The sequence below is a fragment of the Lycium ferocissimum genome, chromosome 4, assembly GCF_029784015.1.
Source record: "Lycium ferocissimum isolate CSIRO_LF1 chromosome 4, AGI_CSIRO_Lferr_CH_V1, whole genome shotgun sequence".
Lineage (NCBI taxonomy): Eukaryota > Viridiplantae > Streptophyta > Magnoliopsida > Solanales > Solanaceae > Lycium > Lycium ferocissimum.
Window position 1 is genome coordinate 41,700,724 of NC_081345.1, and position 22,875 is coordinate 41,723,598.

Consider the following 22,875-nt stretch of genomic DNA (forward strand, 5'->3'; position numbering starts at 1 on the left):
CAAAACAAGGACTGCAATGGGTAACTACACACACATATGGGGCTGAGACGACATAATTCTTCAAAAGATCACCTAATAAATCAGAATTGCAAGTGTTGGATGCTTTAATTCTCAAAATATACACATAGCATTTTCTTGGCGGTGATTAAAAGATCCGGTGGTTGTTTAATTAAATACTACACTTTTGTTTTTGTGAGTCTCTGATTCTCCAACCTTTCGTTCTCAGTTAAGTAATTGGTTCTTAGTGTTTCCTTAAGTCAAAATCCAACAAAAAGAATATTAGAGACGCAAGTTTTATTTCTTGTCTCTTTCCCACTTAATGTTGTGTCTGACCTAATAGTGACTCCTCATTAAAAGGGGACGAAATTAGTATATGAAAATATTACCTGCCCAATTCATTTTAGTTTTGGCGAGTTAATGATCCGTCTATTTATTAACTCAACTCATTTCATTTGATCAATGAGAGATCCATAATTCAATTTATCTCAAAGTTGAGTTTATTTTGGCTACATATGTAAACTAAATTGACCCATGAAAGATCTTGTCAAAATAAATTTTAAGATTTTTTTATGTTTGATAGAGTATGCTATATATGACCATAATAAAAGAAATATAATTTTTATTAGGTAACTAAAGTTTGGTACGAATTAGGCAAGTTAGGCTATGATTCATTGTTTATCCATCTTGCCTAGCCCATCTCAGCTAAGTAATCTTTGAGCGGACATCATTTCTTAAAATTCATTTATTAACTCAACTCCTTTTGATTAGTTTAAACGGAAAATCTACCAAATTAACCCTTGAACTTTGAAAAATAGTTCATATTTTTCTATTGGTTCATGGGACATTAACACATTTCAGAGGCAGTGGGCACAAACAGATTAAACAAGGACCTTACGCTATACACACATATGGGGTCAATTAATTCTTCAAAAGATCACCTAATAAATCAGAATTGCAAGTGTTGGATGCTTTAATTCTCATACACTAGCATTTTCTTCAAAATTATTTTACCCTCAAATAATTTTTTACCCACTACCTTTCGTTTCTCCAGTTAAAATTATTATTTTTTCATCCAAACTAATACGAAATTATATTATTTTTTTTTGTATATGAAAAATTATCCATATTATTTTTGCTAGAAATTTTTTTTTTTTGGTCGGATTGAGTTATTTTAGTTTATTTTGGTAAAAAAATTATTTGAGGGTAAAATAAATTTTAAGATTTTTTTATGTTTGATAGAGTATGCTATATGTAATATAATAAAAAAGAAATATAATTTTATAGGTAATAAGTTTGGAACGAATTAAAGATAGGCTATGATTCATTGTTTATCCATCTTGCCTAAAAATATAATCTTTGAGCGGACATCATTTTTCAAAGTTCATTTATTTCAGCCCTTTTGATTAGTTTAAATTCAACCCGAATCACTTATTTGACCCCTAATTATACTTGAGATTTATACATATGTGTGGTTGTGCTAAAAAGGACTGTGCTGACTGTAGCAAGTATTGCCTTGGAGTATTGGTGGTTTAATCGTTTTTGGAAAATGAAAATATCTTATATCAATAGTATTGGACCTATGGTTAATTGTTATGCTCAACTTAGAGATTACTCCTAAATGTACTGGAAGGAATGTAAATGAAGTAGCATGTTGGTTAAGAATCATGAATTTTAGCTAAGTTTAAGTTTCCTCTTCCTGTGCCCTGCTTTGCCGTTTTATATTTGTAGTTATAGTGTTACTTTACTACTATGTATAAGAGGGAATCAGGTGCTTTTGTGGTCTCACAAATTTTTGAATCCTATGATGTTGCTACATGTGGCTTTGTTTTGTCTTTTGCCTAATCTTATTTTTTGGACTCATTCTTTATTTTAAGTAAATTTTTATGTGAGCTCATGATTGGTGTATATTGAATTGTAATAACGTTTTGTGAATTTTTTCTTGCTCTTTACTTCTTTCGGTTCATATTATATGGTACTTTAGCTTTTATATTTAATTCGAATGAATATATAATTGAGAACGTATTAATAATTTTTTACTAAATTTCTCATTATTTAGATAAGCGAATTTTTACGTAACCAAAAAATCATATTAAGTTGGTACTATGTAACAAAGGTAATTTAGTAAGACGTTTTTTACTTTCTAGCACAAGCTAAAAACACCATATAATATGGACAAAAAGGATTATTAAATTAGCCTTTACATTATTTGTTATCATACATATTACGTAGTAAAATTTAGGCAATTATGGAGCCATGTTATCGTTTTCAACTGGAGCATTTATTAGATCTTACTAATTGCCCTTGCCTCGGTATTAATTTATGTCACATGTTTTATTTCGCCAGAGTTAATTTGACTAAATTATGAAGCTAAATTGAATTAAATCAACTTAATATTTTAAATTAAATTTAGATATTAAAACAACAAAAGTACTATAAATTGCAATATTAACTTAGAATTAATATTTTTAAGCATAAACTATATATAAAGAACTAAATTGATTCTTGACGTTCATTTAATGAATTAAATTTTTTCCTGAATGTTGTCTAAAACGAAGCTCAAATCACCACATTTAGCTAGCATAAACTCTTGTTACATGAAATATTATGAGTGAAATTAAAACTTAAGAATACCAAATAAAATTTATTTCTATCTATAAATACAATATTTATATGCTCACAAATTCAAAAATGTCAATATTTTTCAATTTATGATTTTCATCTAGTGTATTATTTTACATAATTTAAATTATGTTACTAAATTTAAATTATGTTACTACCTCCGTTCCATAATAAGTGGTTTTTAAGACTTTTCATTTTGTTTTAAATAAGTGGTGCTTTAGGATTTCAAGAAGAAATTGATCTTATTCTTCCAAAATTACCCTTATTTACATAATCAAGAATCATTAAGCTTCTCTTTTTCTAGGCATTTAATTAGGGGTAAGTTAGTAAAAACACTCCAAATTTTCTAGGAGGAGCACTTTATTAAGGGGTGTGTATAAGCTAAAAAATCCACCTATTATGAAACGGAGGGAGTATTTTAGAGAATGTCGAGTCGCTTGTGTCCCTTTAGTATTTGATGAGTTTTCTGCAAAACTTCCTTCCTCATAATTAATTTTTTGTTTAAAAATTATCTAATTAGTTGACTAAAGAACATTAATAATAATGAAGACTTATCAACAATACATATTTAACGTGCCACTGAATTGTTAATTATGCAGTAAGAAAATATGTAATAAATTATACTTTTCTAATTGAAACATGACTACTTTTATATCGTGAATTTGAGCCCGGGCTTAGCACGGACCTCAGGTAACTAGTATATGTTATATGGGTTATTTATTTGAAGAGAATACTTTCAGTGGATGGTTGGTACTAGGGATGTGCAAAAGAAAACCGACAAACCGCACCAAATCGATATTTTGAATCAAATCGACAAAAAAATCCGACTTGTAGTTTGGTGTTGACGAAAAAAACGGGACCATAATTGGTTTGGTTTGGTTTGGTTTTAACTAGAAAAGGAAAAACCGAACCAAGCCGATCCGACCCAACATTGCATGTATACAAGCTTTTAGAAATATTTTATGTATAAAATATTTATTTGTAATGTAATTTATAAATATTTCTTAAACTTTTTCATACAATTTAACCTAACGAGTCAAACAACTTATACAATTGCAGATTGTGTAAAAGGTCATCTAAACTTCTCATGGGAGTACTATTTATTTATAAGCGTTAAAAAAGGAAACTAACAATTTTATCCTCAAATATGAATATTTTCTGATTTTGGTTCTTATGATTTTTAATTAAGCACATTTTAACCTTTAATTAATTTACATGCGCAGTTGGTATCCCTCGGACTGTTAATCTTCACAAATTTAACGAATTATTAATTGTGAAATCATTTAATTATTACGTATTAAGTTTGTGCTCTATATTTGAGGGTAACATAATTTTAAAAAAAGTCTAAATATCACATATTTCGTTATATAAAACGACAAAAAATGCCCTCGCCATTACATTTTAGCTAAAAATTCCCCTTAACTAATCAAAGTTGCACTATTTCGAATAGTTCAAGGGAAAAATTAGTCAATTTTCCCTTGTTTTGGAGCAACCTAAGTAGAAGGGTATTTTTGATCTATTTGGTTAACTAGAGGGCATTTTTTAGCAAAAAACGTAACACAGGGGTAAATGTTATCTATTTCGAATAGTTCAGGGTATGTTTTTTTTTGGCTCTTTCCCCTTTAACTAATTAAACCCAAGTACAATTATCCGTGTCAGAATGTAATTCGCGCAATACATTTATATCCTTCCTGGTTGTATGCACATATAAAGTGTTTTTTCCGGTAGGTTTTGGCGGGTATGGAGTACATATTGAGGACGCTAACGAAGAAGGAAGAAGTAGATTCGATAATAAGGGATACAATCGACAAAGTAGTCGTCCTCCGTTTTGGCCGATCTTCTGATCCTCTTTCTCTCCAGCTCGACGACATCGTACGCACGCCTTCCTCCCTCTTTCCTAATCCTACTTTTTTTCTTCTTCTTCTGTGAAATAGAGTCCCGTTAATCTATTTAATTTGCACAAATGGTTAGGATAAAAAATGTTTCTTGATTTCAATAAAAACCTTAAAAATGCTTATTCTACATAGTGCAAGTGGCAAAGAATTTTTCAGTGTGCGTTAGAGAAACTACAAGTTATAATTTTTATAGTTAAAGAATATATAAAGATATTTGAAAAACTTTTTGTCAGAAAAAAAGTTGTTTGTCTCGCATATAGTATTAGTTCTGAACAAATTGAAAATATTTTTACAAATTACCACTAATATCTATATACTATATAGTTCTAGTTAAAGCTATAGGTAGCTGCAGAAAAGGTGGATTTGCCGCTTATGCATTAGACACTCGAATTGTGTAGAAGTTGTGTTTTTTTACTGTTAGTTTGACATTTCATAAGTTTTATCTTTTCTGGAGTGGTTCGTTTACTTTATTGCTTGTTGTTGGCTGCAGCTATATAAATCTGTGAGAGAGGTATCCAAGTTTGCGACTGTGGCTTTAGTGGATATTGATTCAGAGGATGTTCAAGTTTATGTCAAGTATTTTGATATAACCTTAATACCATCAACCATTTTCTTCTTCAATGCTCATCATATGAAGATGGACTCTGGGTATGCTTTCTCACTGATCATTTTTTACCAAGTGTTGTGCTATACACATGTTCATTATGTTGTATATGTAATTCAATTTAGTTGAAGAAAGAGTTATCCATGTTCTCATATCCCTTTGCATCTCGGGAACATCATATTTTTAGTCCTTTTAAGACTGTAATCAATAATCTTGACCATATCTCAGACGCATTTTGTTGGTAAATTAAACTAATTCAAAATGCTGGAAGTTTTCCACACCAATTTGGATAACTAGTTCTTTGGTCCTTCAATCAAGGGAAATGAAATGACATTGACCCGGTTCAAGCAGCTACTTGCAAGAGCCATATCTCTATATTTTTTTTTTCCCCGGGTGGAGGGGTAAGAGAGAATTGTGAAGGTGTAACATGGTTTTAGTAAGAAGAAATTAGAAGGAGAGGCTATTTAAAAGGGAAAAAAAAAATGAATGTGTTATTCTAATGACCAAGTAAGATAACCTCTTGTTGCCATATCTTCTTACTTATCTCCTCTCTCATTGGAGGATATATTACATATTTTAACATGTTCTAGGCGAGTTTGCAAATTATTTGCTTCTCCATTTCTCCCTCTACCTCTCGCTATGCTACCTTAATGTTAAACTTTTATCTCTCAATCTAATATTTCAAAAAGAAAGAAGCCGTTTTATCTCTCAGTCTGCTAATTGTATAATAATACTGCAAGAATTATCTATATAGCAAATGTGATAAGGACACTGCAATGATTATTAAGTAATTGCATGTAAACATAGTTATGCATATGCTCAAGTATAGCTTGATGTTGTAATTCCATTCCTGTAATATTGTTATATCTTAGGGACCTCTGTCGAGATTGAAGCTCTTACTTTTCTGAGATGGATGTTCTCCAGGAGTGCAGATCACACCAAGTGGGTAGGAGCATTTCAGAGAAAACAAGACTTCATTGATGTTGTTGAGGTATAGAATAATACCAAATTTTCTTTCTGGACCTTAGTATTTTCACTATGATCTGGATATATATCTATGTGGCGAAGTGCAGCTTTTCAACTACCTTATTCAACTGTAAATAAACTTTGAGTAGCACTTTCTAAACAGGATCGTTTAGTTAAAGTGTGAAATATGATGGTACCATAACAGCCAACAGTATTGAGTGACTAGTATGCTGCAAATACTTGCATGAAGTTGATCCGATTTATGCCATGACTCTTTGATGGAATATAAAAGCCAGGAAGACTATTTGGCGTAACAATTAATTAATATATTTGATGGTACTCGCGGTTGTGGCTTTGAATTAAAGTGATGTACTTTGTTTTTTGGAGAATGGCTGAGATATCACAAGCCTCTAATGTCTTGATTCAAACTTCTGGTATATGTTTGGAGGGGTGTCCAAACTTTGCTTATTAAGCCAGTAGATATGATTCTGCACGTCTCTGAACATGAAGTTTGAACAACAGGAAACTTGATGAAATTTTTGGAAGTTGTGGAAGGGAAAAAATGCTGGTTATTAATTTAAAGCTAAGCTTGAGTTAACTAAAGCTGGTTACTAAGAGTTCTCATTCATTTTCTGGTGGATTTGTCTTCCTGGCCAGGGATTAACTTAAACTTCAATTGCATGGCTCTTTTGAACCTCCTCTATATGAATTTAAGAACTTCTTTTGGCTCATCTTTGAATTATGTGCAAGCATGACACGAAGAGATATGTTGTATAATTGTCGTTTTTACATAAGTTACCGACTTAGAGGGTTTCTCTGATTCTTCCTTAAAAAATAACCATACCCAATAAGACAGTGTTTCTGCCATGAATATCTGAAACTAAGTTTTACCGCCGATTGGTTCTTAATATTATTATAAAGCAGTACAACCAGATCTGTCAAAGAGTCAAGGGTACACCGAGAAGCATATTTTGCAGCAACATAAGTGAAGATAAGTGTTAAAATCTATAGTTTGTGATGCCCCCGGGCTTTGGTCTAGTTGTAAGAGCGCAACGCGTGATGTGTGGGCTAGGTGCACATCAGGGGTTCAAATACTGCCTCAGACAAAAGCCTGGTATTTGGGCGGAGAAGGGTTGAGGGGTGCGGCGGACCTACTATCCTCTGAGTTTCAAACCGTGCACCATTGGCCCTTGAGAATTTCTTGGTATCAATTAAAATAGATAGTTTGATATCCTTTTTCCATAAGGTAAAAAGAACATATTTCTTTTTTCAAGGAGGTTGTTCCTCTAAGAAGCATAAAAGTCTATGCATACAATTTGTATGCATAGAAATCCTTACCTTGTCTTAATACTTGCATAGAGGCAAATACAATATATCATGGCACAGTCTTCATATATGTCATCCTCAAATTTTGAGAGTCTCGGATATTTTGAATAGATTTTCACCTCCATAGAGGCATTGGGTCTCGAATAAAGCTCGACAAGTTTGGTTGAGTCTAGATGTGTCTCCAGGTTGTAAAGATTTCTAATTACTCGACATCTGGAAGGGAGATCTCCTAATTTGCAAAGAGTTGCTTGTGAGTCTAGCAACTGTTTCATGTATCAACTTAAACTATTAGAGAATGAGTTTAGGTTCAGATAGATTTGGTAGATTGTTGGACTTTTCTCAGTTAAATACAATTGATAGAAAACCTGATTGTTACTTCAGTTTGCTTTTATGAGGTTCATAAGATTATGTTGTAGCCGGCTTTTTATTCAGGAACTAGTATACTATAGTTTTTGGTGTACAACAACATACCCAGTGTAATCCCACAAGTGGGGTCTGGGGAGGGTAGAGTGTACACAGACCCTACCCTTAACTTGGGAGGTAGGGAGGCTGTTTCCGATAGATCCTCGGCTCAAGGCATGCAAATGAAAGCAGTTCAGAAAAAAAAGGAAGTGAAGAAGCTAAGACAAAATACTATAGTTTTTGGTGTATTTTCTTTAAATCTGCTGAGCTGATACATTGCTCTGGTTCTTTATTTACAAGTCATGAATGTGAAGTCCTTTTTAATTGCTTGGCATCCCTGTTTGTAAGCAGGCAATATTTAGAGGGGCGATGAAAGGCAAGCTCATAGTGACTTGTCCCCTTCCCCCAGAGAGTATACCAAAGTTTCAGCTGCTATATAAAGATGTTTAGCAGGTATGTCTGTTTGTAATTTTGGGTTGACTAGTTCCTAACTTGACATGTTTTCCAGCTTGATGACCAATCGTTCCTCTTCATTATTCCTTGTGCTAGTTTCTCTTAATTATTGTCCTATTTTAGTGAAATTATCCCATATTGTTGTATCGTTCAAATATTTCTGCTACCAATCAGATTTATTTTATCTTCCGACACAGAGAATTCCTAAGTTTTTGTAGCTATACAAATGTGTTAGCTGGTATCTCTCTATTTCTATTTTTAAGTTGACTAATCTGAAGTGATATGTTTCCTTTTATGCCTTCTGCTAGTCTCTTTTTATTTTCTTTTCCTGTTTGAGTGATTTAGTCCATTAATTATGCCATTGGAATATCTCTTGTACCATAATGATTAAGCTGATTTAGGAAATTTTCACATGGCTCATATTTTAGTTCATGAAATAGGCAACCTTTGTTTAGTAATCATGTTCCTTAGCGATTAACATCAGAAGAATGTTTTTGGCTTTTAGCTACCAAGGAATCTAATAGGTCTTTTAAGTTTACCTTCCTTCAATTTCAGACATCCTAATTTTGTATGGGTTAAGCGCCTATAGCTGTTATGTTTTCCTTGAACTATCCTCCGACTTTGTTTTTTCCACATTTTCGTCAACAAAATTGCATATTACCAAAGTCAAGTGTCTCAGATTGATGCGGTCTATTTTCTTTTCCGAAATTATCTTCTCATTTCAGACAGTTGGTCGCTGAACTGCAGGATAAAACTCAGCATCTTGAAAGCCGTTATTTCTGGACGAGTATATGACCATTATTAACCTGTAAAATGAAGATGAGCGGGTTTCAGATTTTCACTGAAACGGAGAAACTATATGATTAGTTTTATACGTGAGGAAGAGGATGGCAACAGACTGATGTAGTAGTCGAATGTACATGCATGTCTTGTTGAATTAATGTAGAATCAGGACGTTTTACTTCCTACAGCTGTGTAACGAACAGAAAGCATCAATTTCTGATGGAGTAGAACAATGCAAGTGATAAACCTGAAGAACTTTTCTCGACTGCTAATAAAATTGTTTTTAGACATGAATTTTACTTGGAAAAACATTGAAAATTTGTGAGTGAATATCATTATTTCACTTGAAATGCTTCTAAAACGAGTTTTTTCTATATCTCATGAGGATTTCAAATGCTGAAGTTTATTAGCCTAGTATTGCTGATGAAACTCTAGTTCCTCAGAGGAAATGACTTGCAATGATCTAATTGCTCCTATTAAACTCATTTAGACAGGAAAAAAAAACTCAAGAGACGAAAATCATGTTATTATTGGTCTGAATTTATGTGTGCTATACATTGATCGTATAAAAACTACATTGTCAATGTAGTAAGATAAACTCGACTATAAAAAATGTTCCACAGCACTTGCGTCTTTCTTTACTCTTTTTAAACAATTAAACTTATTACAAATTATTATGGAGAAACGAAGAACACGAGGAAATCTGGATTCAATGTATCATCACATGGAGGTTTGTATTCCTCTCCATGCAATTATATCTGCCAGAGAACTTCTATAAGGAAGAACCCCATGTGGGCTTACATTAGTTATAAATCAATTTATGGATAAGTCATCTTTTTTACTTTTTCTCAGAAAAGGGCAAAATAATAGGCATACAATCATGCAAATCATAGACGCCAAGAAGCACATCATTATCATCTATTTCCACGATAAATAATCTTTTGTTTATTTATTTATTCATCTTTCCCCTTGAAATCGAACTTTAATATTTTATTATCATAATTCATATTTTTGGCACGAGACAGCTTGAGTTGTACAAACTGGATATGACAAAGTGTTAAGTCAAATAATTGAATAAGCCATTATGTATACACTTGTTAGCATTCCTAAATTTAGATGGGGTGTTGAATTCAATGAATTTGCAGTTTTATTATATTGTTCCAAAAAAATGTTCCTTCCATGCAATTATACTGCGCTTTCTGATAAATAGTCATCTTTTTTACTTTTTTCTAAGCGCATCATGAGTATTTATATAAACGAAGTAATTTAACCTTAGAAATTAAAAATTAAGAATAATGCATATTACTCAACCATAGTTATGTAATGAATGTGTAGTACACATTTTGTTTATTTATTGACTTGATATAAACATCAAATAGAGTAATTTTTTGCCGTGCATTCAAGACCAAAACATGTATACTGATTTCATTAATTGTGAAAATGGCGCATATACATATTCCTAATGAATTATAATGCTTTTGAGTTTCATTGCCACGTTATTTCTCATTGCTGGCTTATTCCACTAATTATTTCAGCACTTAAAATATATGCGTTTACATGTGTTTTATCGATCAGCTACCTTTTGGAAATGTATGTTATTGCAATTTAGCGCGGAATGTTAGAGCTCCTTTTGATTACATGATCTTTTTTACATATAAGAGAGAGGTAAGTAAGATACAAGTAATTTTTATAGAGTTATTTTCTTCAATTCGAATTTTAATTGATTATAGAGAATTATTTAATTTTCTAAAAAATGTCCCCCAATTCAAATGTCTGACTAGTGGGACGTAGATATGCAGGAAAATTAGAAAGCGGAAAGTCAAATACAGAATAGTAAATTCATTAAAGAGATGATGTTGACTTAGGTCTGAGATTGGAACATATTTGCACTATATCTGCAAGAGTACTTGACTTTTGTAAGTAAAATGTGAGAGACAGTAAATTGCTCCACAGCAAATGAGTTTTTGTGGATGTGTAGCGAATGTATAATATAATTTACGGGTTCGACAGAGTTTATTATTACCTTTGACACTGGTCATAAATTTGAGTTAAATAATGCACTTAATATGTATAAATAATATACCCCAAATCTTGTAAGCTATCATGTTCTAAAATTTCAAAATCGTAAACTTAAAACCCTGAATCTGCCTCCATTCTGAATCATATTGTAAACCACCACCCTTAAATTCAACCTTTGCTACAACAATTACAGTGTAAATAGCTTTTGAATTGTATTGAATACAAACAGTTCAAAACTTCTTCTTCTTTTTTTTCGCGTGGATTGCCCTTCATTTGGGGTGGTCTTTAATTTTTGGCCTTCAAATTGGTGGTCTTTTAAGTTTTGTCCTTCATCTAATACTCCGAGGTTGTGGGTTCGAACCCCAGCTCAGTACCATAAAATAAAAAATTCGCAAGGCAGAAGTTGCATTTGCAAATCTATTCATGTAAATTCTGGCTTTGCATGGGCAGAATTCTGCCTTAAGGCAGAAATTTGCAAATTCTGTTCATGTATAAATTCTTTAGCTGAAATTCTGCCTGAAGAGCAAAAATTAAAAGATCACCATTTTGAGGGGTAAAAATTAAAGACCACCCCCGCGAAGGGCAATCTTGCAAATTGCCCTCAAAACTTTAAGCCCTTTGTCCCAATAATGGATCACATTGAACGTACAATCTTCAGCATTTAACAATGTTTTGTACACATATGCACAATAATTCAAGTGGTGCGTGATTTTTTAACTTTGACTGCAATAATGAAGTCATATTCAGCTGGTAAATAATTTAGGATTTAAGTTATAGGTATAATAGCACTTTGGTCCCTAAGTTATTAATAATTTTTTCTTTTAGTCTTTGTAACATGTGACTCAACATATTTAACCTTTAATTAATTAAAATATTTTTTACGGGTCATTTCATGTAGAATAAATGTTATATTTGATTATATATATAACTATATTACCGTTAATTATGGAGTGTAATCATACAAACTTAACGTAACACATGGATAATTAAGAGGTGGAACGATAAATAATTAAAGTAAATTTTTGCAAAAGATTTACAAGTAATGAGATCAAAAGTGCACAATTTAATTGAATATTTAATATGCTTAATTAGATATCATAGGGATTAGAATCAGAAGTTATCAATAAATAAGATACCAAAAGTGATATTAACCCTATGATTTTCACACTAACAAATACTCATTAATTGATCTGTTATAGCAGACCCTTTACCATATATCGCAAGTTATTGTTAAATGTTTATATACATTTTCTTTAACCACCATTAATCATAGAACTCATTAATTTATGTAATCAGAATATTTTTGGGAGGGGAGTGGGGTTGGGTGTGGGTTGGGGTTGTTGGGGTACCTCCTCCCTAGTATTGTGCTAACCCATATTGCAAAGCATGGTAAGAATTCAATGTAGCTCATAGAAAAAATAATAAGATGATATTTCCAAGAGTATTCCCTCGTAGGTTCGTCGGTGACATTCACTAATGGATATATCTTAAAGAGATAAAATATAGGTGTATTGATGAAGCTGTGTGTCCACTTTATGCCTGAATTATTCATTTTCTACTCTCAAAAATTTTGTTTTTAAATTCTTCATATTTACCCTTGAACTATGGAAAATTTGCGAAAGATCCATATTTGTTCTTGAACTTACAAAAGTCTAAATTTACTTTTTATGCTAATGCATTAGTCCAAAAGGGCAAAATTAAGCCATTTTGGTAACTATAAAAGGTAAAAGTTAGACACTTTTTTAACGGAGGATAAATTTACTCTAAGTTATATAGTTCAGGGGTATATTTGGATCTTTTCCTTTCAAAAAATATACTCCTATAATGTTTTGAATGTTATGATCTTAAATTAAAAATGTATGTTATATATCCTAATAGTCTTTCAATAAATTTTTAAAAAATATAAAAAGAGATATTTATTTTAAAATAAATTTTTAAAAAAGTAAGTCATTTAAATTAAAACGGAGTAAGTATATTTTATGTGTGTAAAATATTTTCTCCGCTACTACCAACCAAATCTCACCTTAATACCAATTTAAACAAGTTACTCCCTCCGATCATTTTTATTTGTTCTATATATTAAAAATAGTTGTCAATTTTTACTTGTTCAATTTGAAAAATTAAAAGATAATTTATCATTTCATACCTATTTTACCTTTATTATTAATTATTAAGTTGAAAAGTTCAAAAAATTTTAATTGACTGCATAACTTTTAAAATATATTTATTAAATTCAATAATTTATTTACATAGTCATAATAAGGAATAATATATTAAAATTTTTAATTTTATATTTACATCCTTAATAAGCGTGTCAAGTCAACAAGTAAAAATGAATGAAGTGAGTAAAAGGTTTTACCACCGTCATCATCCCCCACTTATAAGATTGGTGGAGGGGCTAAGGTAAATAAATAGCTGAGGTGGAAGACGTGGTGGTCCCCAGCGCTGATGCGGTGGAATTTAATTTGTCAGACAAGCTTGCGAGGCAGAGAAATGGAACTGTTTAACATTTGCAGTGTCCGGCACGTGAGTGACCGACGCATTGCCACGTGAGACAACACTGCAGTCAAATTAGTGAAAATGGGACTAAAGGTGTGACTCAAGTCCGTTTGTGGCAGTTACTAAGCTAACATATCTTAATCACAAACTTTATTTGAAAGCTACTAGTACTTTTTTTTTTTTTTTTTTTAATATTGCCTGATGCCACTCCGATCCCAAATATAGAAGGGTTGGCAACTCGAATTGGTCTTTTTATATGGTTAATGAATAAATTTAATTAATTCAAAATATTTAACGTAAATTATAATATATAATTTGTTGTCCAAATCTCTCTCTAATAAAGTAGTTTGTTACTTTTACAAAGAAATCTATTTTGAATGTTAATCAGGTGAAACGTTTATGGTAGAAGATATAAAAGGTTTAAACAAAGTACTTTGCAGAAACCTTAAAATACAGATGACATAGATGATGGATCAGATAACGTATAGTAATAAATTATACTGGAATGGATAAAACTTAAATTAACGAATCTATTGAACATGTAAAAATTGACAAAAGTTAGGTTTATTAGCCTATCTTACCAATAATGAACAATATCAAAGTTGGACAACTAATGAATGGTACCTCTGTCTCTCCCTTGCAGCCCTATAAAACATTTCCTCCATGGAAGCTTTTTCTTTGACTCATTTCTCTCCACATTCATTCATTTTATAATAAAATCAGTCACATTGTATCACATTTTGCTTTGCCGAAAAAAAAAAGAAAGAAACTCGGCGAATTCTAGAGATACATCTCCATGGCAGCTGCTCTAAGATCATCATGTCTGTGTTTTCTTCCATTGCTAATTGTGACGATGCTATTCAGCAATTCTATTGCCGAGAATAGGTAATTAAGGCCTATTCACTGTTCCAGTAGCTAAGTTTTGTGCATTGTGAAAGCAAATTAGTTTGATTAATCATTCGCTTGATCAAATTCCTTCTGTTTAATTTTCGTATTTGAGCTGCAATGTAGTTTAATCCGATTCACTTTATCATCTCTGATTCTGTGACTTTTGTGTTAGTTTTGCGATTTTTCTGTTAGAAAATATAGTTACGTGACTTTTGTGTCAGTAGAGTAAAAGTTTGTTATTTTTTTTTTTTGGTAGAAACATTGTTACGTGACTTTAGTGAAAAAAATCATAGTTATTTAACCGCAGGATTAAGTTAGTTCAATTCCAGACATTCTGGAATGTTCTCCAATCTTGTTGACTCTGTTTCTGTTTCTCTTTCTGCTTTTCGATTCGACGATGGAGCTAGTTTTTACTTCCTGCTTTATTAATTGGATTTCTAAATTTTCATTGTTAGTATTGAAGAAGAAAAGCAATTTCAGAGCTTAAGGAACTCGACTGTAACGAACAGGTTAATTTCGTATTGTTTTCCCGCATTATCACTATCATTAATTCTGCATGTAATGTAGTAAATCTGCAATTGAATGAGAGAAGATTTAGATTGATTGGACAGATCCAATTTTCCTTTTGTTTTTCTTTTTTTTAAATTTTAAATGATTTAAGTTTTTCAGGTTAAGTGGAAACGATGAACTGAGGCATGAACATGCAGTAAATAATCCAGAAGCCATTGCTTCCATGGTGACTATGTGAGTTAATTATGTCTTTCGCTATCACACAAAAATGTTAATGTTTTAGCATTTAATTAATTTAAAAATATTCCTCACATCACAACAACATCACCTCCTCTTCCTTTCAGCATTCATATGTTCTCAGTAACTGATATCTACCTACTATTTTAAGAGGCTTATTTAGTTATTTACTCCTATCATTATTAAAGGGCGTTACATTAGTACTCTGTCTCTGTATCACTACTCTTTTGTAGAAAACAAGTACGAACTTATAAGTATTTTAGGAAAAAAAAAATGTTCCAAAAATTTATAGCTTGAATAGAGAAACAAGTATACCCCACACCTCATGATGCAGCTAAGTTTAATAAAGTATTTCAATTGAATTTTCTTCGTCGAAAAATATGCTATGCAAATAGAAAGATCATTTTTTTTTTTTTGCATATATATAATTATTGAATCTCCTTGGAAATTCTTGAATATAACGGCAAATGTGGTTCAAAATTTGACAAGTAGTGAAAAATATTAGAATTGATATCTGAAATTCACCGATCCAACTAATTCGATTTCGTCACATATATAAGGTCTTTTAGACGGGAAAATACTCCCTTCTATAATTTTTTTTTCATTTCTAAGGCTCAACCTGAAACCGTTGAGTAAATGAACAACTCTCACATCACACATGATATGTACATCACCCACAAAATTAAAAGCAATGTCACAGTTTTCTTTAATGTCCCACCTACTGAACCTTTCCCTTACAGTTTTCGGTCCTTACGTTCTTCTGCGATTCCCTTTCCAATTTCATCTCCCGCTCTTTTCCCTTTCAGCTGACAGTCAAAAGAAGTTACGTATTGATTATCTCAAGCTGCCTTTGAGGAATATTGCACATGCAATGCGACAGGCTCTATAGCTATCGTAGCTTTTATCTGCGCCATTAATTAATTAATACTAGCATTATTAAATTAACTCACCAATCCTGTGAGTTTATCCCCTTGGATTATGTGTTGTATTATCTACTATAGACATTGTTAAGTTCCACATTGGCTCTTTAGGGATGAGATGACCTCTTTATTTGATCTTGGACAATCCACACCTTGTGAGCTACCTTTTGGTTCAGTTAGATATATTTTTAATCCATTCTTGGTTTACCTAATGTAGGGCCCCTATATCATATTACCTAGGCGTGTGGGGAGGGGATATTGAGTTCCCATATTGTCTCTTTAAGGATGAAATTGTCTCTTATAAGGTGTTGGACCTTTATCATTGTATGAACTAACTTTTAGAATTGCGTTAGATTTAAGATCCATTTCTTTATCAAACATGCAATTATTGGTATGATAATGTTGCCAACAGCGTAATGATCCTTATAAACTCGAAGTTCCTTTTTGGATCAATGTTGATAATCATGATTAGAAGGAGCATGTTAGCATCAGTTGCATTTACTTAATTCCTTCCCCTAATCCACTTGGTCTCCACATGCCCTTGTTGGGACATTCGCACATAATAAACTATCTCGTGTCTTTTTCTTTCATGTGTTATCCAAGTTCGTCATAAAGATTGAGGGTAGCTTTACTTGCCGGTGCATTGTGCACATTATATTGTTTGTGTTCTATTTTGGGTTTGCTTATCCTTTATCATGTTACTTTCCTCATAATAGTAGTTTTATAAAAGAATTTGAATTTATACATTATTAGTGTAAATAATTTTTTACATCAATCATCAGATCATCATAAGAATATCTATAAGCAAACTCTTTTATATAGTAGTAGTTTTTTTTTTTGTTTTTCCAACTATATACATTTTGAGCTTAAAGCATAGGTGCATTCACATCCACAGCCAACAAGTGGATCCACCCATTTCGGTAAATCATTTTTTCTCTATATTCAGGGTAACTAGATCATCGCTTCAAAAAATTACCCTAATTTTAGAACAAGAGTTTTTATGTTAGAAATTTATATGCTAGTATGTCACAAATTTCTTGCACTAAAACTTAGTAGGCGTTTGGCCATAGAAACCAAAAAAAAAAATTTCACTTTTTTTGGAATTTTGGAGTTTTGTTTAGCCATAGTTTTTGAAATTGTATTTTTTGTTGAAATGTAGTTGTTTTGGTTGTGAAAAGAGTGAATTTTTTTGAAAAACAAGTTTTTCTTGTTTTTGAAATTTTAGGATACAACTTCAAGTTGTATTTGGAATTTTCATGGCCAAACGCTGATTCCGGAAAAAAGTGAAAAAAAAATTCGAAATAAAGTGAATAAAAAAGCTACGAGTATTATAATATTTTTTTTGAGCAACATATATAGATAATGAGAATTCATATAACGAAACATCATTTCAACTAATTTGCAACTAAAACGTAATTATTGTTGTCATATTTTACATAAAATTTAAACGGTAGTCTCCATGTGACCTATAAGTTACGAGTTTAAGCCATAAATATATTTGTGTAAGAGTAAATTGTTTATATCCTTTTCCTTAAGGTGCGACCCTTCCCATTATAAATGCGAGATATTTCGTGCATCAACGTTATATTATTTAAAACGCTTAAATAATTATCTAAATGCTCATTTATGTCATATTTAGCTCATTTATGCCATCGAAGGGGAACTTTAGAGCAATGTCACTCGTCAATAGTTTGATGTGACATTTATACTAAGTTACAAAATGACCCATCCATGCCATATTTCATTAAAGCCGGTTTTACAATACCATATATTTGTGATTATAAGAGTAAGGTGTATGGTCGGATTTTTTATTAATTTGGTATTTAAAATTCCGGTTTAATTCGACGTAGATCTCTAATGGAGCCACGTGCGGTATTATAAAATCGGCGTTAATAAAAATGGCATGGATGAGTCATTTTGAACACCCCAAACCTACATAAACGCGAGATATTTCGTGCATCATACTATTCGTTATATTATTTATAGAATACACTCCTGGGGCCATATGCATAAGAGGAGCCACTTACAATGATCTTTGACGATGAACTTGGCCAATTTACATCCCCACTTATCGTAGGCCTCATAAAATTTTAGGTCACTCTGTCTTTGTCCCCTGTCCCAGCCTGGCAAACGGCATAAGAAGTAGTGTGAAGAGATCAGATCTGGGCTCAATTCCGTTAAATTTAGGGATGCAGCAGCCTGGCTGTACTGAAAAGCCCATCACCTCTATATTAAATGACTTTTGGCCAATCAATAAATAGTTTCTCCTACCGATATCTGCCCACCTTAGCTTGTGCATTTATTTTAGATATAGATATTTTTATATACATGGAATGATGGAAATAAGTACTACAGTACTTATTTCCGTATTGACCGTATTCCTTTTATCAACTGTGTATTTATCAGATAGCATTATTTAACTTTTCCTTAAAAGACATGTTTGAGGGGGTTAGCTTGCTCCCTCAAATAGTCTTATACTATACATCAAAAGAGTCACAGACTCACATGTGAACCTTAATTTTGTTTGTTGAATTGTTTCTATTACATAATTTGGAGTACAATTTAAAGAACCAAAATATCGTACAGCTAAATTATTGTTCACTGCCTGGTAAATATTGATCGACTGATGGAACACTTAGAAATTAAAGTAATCAATTTGAATCAGCCATGAAGCAGTTAGTGAGAAGTTTTATGCTCCTACAGTTTATGAATAGAAATGTAAGGCTTATTTTGGCTATGGTATTCAGTTCAGTTCAGGTAAATACTTATCCCATCCGGTGTTTATATTAAACTAAACAATTTAATCTTAACAGTTAAAAATTTAAGTGACAATGAATGTGTATGAAAGCAAATATCATATATTCATTGGTTTGGTGTAACACTAGGTGCGGACAAGTTTTTACAATCTAGTACTCTATTTGTCCCCTTATTTTATGACAATAACAATTGGGATTTTGCGATCTGAAAATCATTTTTTTTTTTTTGGACGGATGATTCTATGCTATCTTTGATAATATTAAGTAAAATATTTTAATGCGGTAAAATTCTTCTTTGAGTTGATTAGTCTTAATAATTTGTCTTTCTTTTATTTTTATACAGGAGCATTAGGAATAGCACAGAGAGGAGGAAATTGGGCTACTTCTCATGTACAACAGGAAATCCTATTGATGATTGTTGGCGATGTGATCGCCATTGGCAACGTAATCGCAGACGCTTAGCTGATTGTTCTATAGGCTTTGGACGCAATGCCATTGGCGGCCGCGATGGCAGGTATATTCTGAGGCAAATCTAAAACGGGTTCTGTGGGTTCAACTGAAATCTTTTGCTTTAATATTTGTACTAAAACTAAAAAATCCTGAATCCGCCTTTGTGTGCAGGTTTTATGTTATAACTGACTCAGGTGATGACGACCCTGTAAATCCCCGACCAGGAACACTTCGTCATGCAGTAATTCAAGACGAACCATTATGGATAGTGTTCAAAAGGGACATGGTTATCACCCTTAAGCAAGAGCTAATCTTGAATAGTTTCAAGACAATCGATGCTCGTGGTGTGAACGTTCACATTGCATATGGGGCTTGTATTACTATCCAATTTGTTACTAATATCATTATTCATGGACTTCATATTCATGATTGTAAGCCAACTGGTAATGCCATGGTTCGAAGCTCACCATCACATTATGGTTGGAGGACTATGGCTGATGGTGATGGTATTTCCATTTTTGGTGCGAGCCATATCTGGGTTGACCACAACTCTCTTTCTAATTGCGCTGATGGCCTTATTGATGCTATCATGGGTTCAACTGCAATTACCATTTCAAACAATTACTTCACCCATCACAATGAGGTTAGCTTTCAACTACGCCTTCTAATGTGTGACAATCTTGAATAGTTATTTTCATCTATTTATTGCATTCTAGGGTGTGAAATTTAGTTCAAATAGTACTCATTAGTCCAACTTTTGTGCAGGTGATTTTATTGGGGCACAGTGACTCCTATGTCAGAGATAAGGTTATGCAGGTGACAATTGCCTTCAACCATTTTGGTGAAGGTCTCATCCAGAGAATGCCAAGGTATCAATGTGAAAGTATTAGTCCTTTTTCAATTCCTCTGATTTAGTAGATGCACTGATGTAAATCTTTTCCATAATATTGGGATGAGATGTGCTTAAATAGAGTGACACAGGCAGTAAGGATTCATATTACTGACTCCAACTTGCTTGGAATTTAAACGTAATTATTGTATTTGTATCTGATCATTGTCATGTCGTCTTGGACTAACAATTGTAGGACATAATTAATATGCAGATGTAGGCATGGTTATTTCCATGTGGTGAACAATGACTACACACACTGGGAGATGTATGCCATTGGTGGCAGTGCTGCTCCAACAATTAACAGCCAGGGCAACAGATACCTTGCCCCAGTGAACCCTTTTGCCAAAGAGGTTAGTACATAACTAAGCATAATTCAACAGATATTTTATGTTGTAAATAAACCACTCAGGCACGGCACAACACAGTACAAGTAAGGAGGGCCAAGCTTACCTTAACAAATTATTGAACTTTATGGAATTGGGGCCAACAGGTGACGAAAAGAGTGGAACCTTGGGAAGGAGGATGGAAGCACTGGAACTGGAGATCAGAGGGAGACCTTCTGCTGAATGGAGCATACTTTACTGCATCTGGACGTGCCTCTCCAGGCAGCTATGCAAGAGCCTCAAGCTTAGCTGCTAAATCCTCTTCCATGGTGGGAACTATTACCTCGAATGCTGGTGCACTTTCTTGTCACCGAGGTTACCAATGTTGATGTCAAACACATCGACACATCTAGTGATACAAACCACATCATTGAATCACCTTTACCTGTCCATTGAATTCAGCAACCTAGCCAATTTTCTATAGTTATCTTTCTTCTCTTAGTTTGTGTCCATTCCTAAGCAGGGGCGGACCCATAAGGATGGGTTCAATTTAACCCACCATTTTCAGCTTCAAACCTAAATATATATATATGAGAGAAATCCTAAAATGTTGCATAAATATTATATTCTGAACTCATATATCAAAGAATGCACAATCTTGAATCAGCCTCTGCTCTTGAACATAAGGTTTTTGGTACACTACATTGTTTTTGCACCTGTTTGTCCATTGTTCCGCTTTTCTTTATGTGCCCCGTGCTCAACCTCCCCGACTCTATTGGAAATATAATTTGAGTGTCTCTAGAGCAGGTTCTGATTAGTTGTCTTCTTTTTCTTGTCCATATCCTACACACCATTTCATCAGTTTAAGAATCTGTCCACCGAAATTATATCTCAGAGGATCCAGATATGGTATCAGAAAGATTGTGAAAAGAAAAAAAAAGAAGGAAAAAGATGAAGTCAATTTTTAGGTTGCTTTCTTGTTATAGATGTTCAGCTTCAAAACAATATTGTTGTAATTGTTATCCTTATATAATTACTATGAATTCTGCTTCAGATGGATTCATACCATTTTCTGCATGTTGACTTATTATGATGGTAATTGCATTCTTTCGATCGATTATCCTTGTTAATCATTAATCGTTTGGGATAATCAAGTTAATCGGTTTCGTAATTCAGCCTGTTGAGAAGACTTTGCACCCATTAATCGAATACAATAAAATGAAAAGTAAAGCAAAGCGAAGGGGTCATGCTTGCTTAATGGAGTAAACAATTTGATACAATTCAGCCCGCTTTAAACATCTTTTCTCACTATTTTTAGTACAATTTATCTCATTATTAGTTTGTAAGTTTTTAACCAATTCAAGAAGGGATAAATATATTCATCTTTTCCGTTTGCGAAATGTATAATTAAGAGAGACAAGTTTATTCAATTGATGAAGTTACACAGTTTCTGAAAATTCCATCAAATAAAAGAATCAAAATGAAGCAATTGCAAACTTATGGGCAAGCGAAGATTGGACTCTCTCAAGGATGGAGAATCTTTTATTCATATAACGAAGGGTTGGAAACATGGTAAATAAGAAGAGTGATCCATGAAGGACCAACTATTTTCAACCCTTTAGAAAATCAAGAGGGACCGACTATTTTCAATTCCGCTGTTATTATTATTGTGGAAGACATATAATTATTAATTATTCATTAAAAAAAAAAGATAAAGGTAATTTAGTCAAATTCCTTGTGATTAATGTTATACAAGTAATTATCTTAACGATTGTGCCAAACTTCAAAAGAAAAATAAAAGTGACTGGAGGCTTCCTTAGCCGTTTGGACAATATATATGTTTCAATCGTAACTTGAAAAAAGGTAGTTGATTGAAGCCAAAATTTATAAAAACGAATTTGTGGAGGTTGAAGCAGTGACGGATCGCGATTTTCATCCAGGGTGTTCGGAAAAAAGAAGAAGCTAAATATACACAGTAATTTTTTGCCAAGGGTGTTCAAAAGTTAATATATGCGCATAAATACAGAAAATTTACCCTATTATACACTATAATTTTTTGCCGAGGGTGTTCGGGTTGAAGCCTAAGATTTGTCTTTGAGAATGAACTCTCGAAAGTTTGTGAATAGAAATCAATATTCTACTTAGTTACACCTTAAAACTAGGGAAAAGGCACAAATGGCCGGTGGGGTGAAACTAATCCCACCATCTAACCCAATTTTTCCCAAACTCAAATTGTACCTACTAAACTAATCCCATCGATTAGCCAAAACTTAAATAAGACAATTTTCAAATAAAAACCCGAACACAAAAATGTTTGAGGCGATTTTTATATA

General features: G+C 32.6%; 2 protein-coding genes across 3 annotated transcripts; both read left to right on the top strand.

Annotated features, from left to right (window-relative positions):
- Positions 1–4,337: 4,337 nt before the first annotated feature.
- On the top strand, positions 4,338–9,342 carry LOC132053016 (uncharacterized). Of its 2 annotated transcripts, none has more exons than XM_059444789.1 (5): positions 4,338–4,491; positions 5,005–5,162; positions 6,043–6,109; positions 8,164–8,265; positions 8,991–9,342. In XM_059444789.1, exons 1-4 carry the CDS (start codon positions 4,360–4,362, stop codon positions 8,260–8,262), a joined length of 456 nt encoding a protein of 151 aa, XP_059300772.1. In that variant the 5' UTR covers positions 4,338–4,359; the 3' UTR covers positions 8,263–8,265; positions 8,991–9,342. The 2 variants fall into 2 exon arrangements, with proteins under 2 accessions (XP_059300772.1, XP_059300771.1); XM_059444788.1 differs by having other exon boundaries at positions 9,013–9,342.
- A 4,827-nt stretch (positions 9,343–14,169) lies between these two features.
- LOC132053017 (probable pectate lyase 8) lies at positions 14,170–21,494 on the top strand. The gene is made up of 8 exons (XM_059444790.1): positions 14,170–14,451; positions 14,910–14,963; positions 15,124–15,198; positions 19,221–19,391; positions 19,499–19,970; positions 20,093–20,196; positions 20,431–20,569; positions 20,710–21,494. The coding sequence occupies exons 1-8, from the start codon at positions 14,363–14,365 to the stop codon at positions 20,929–20,931; spliced, it is 1,326 nt and encodes a 441-aa protein (XP_059300773.1). The 5' UTR covers positions 14,170–14,362; the 3' UTR covers positions 20,932–21,494.
- Positions 21,495–22,875: the final 1,381 nt, after the last annotated feature.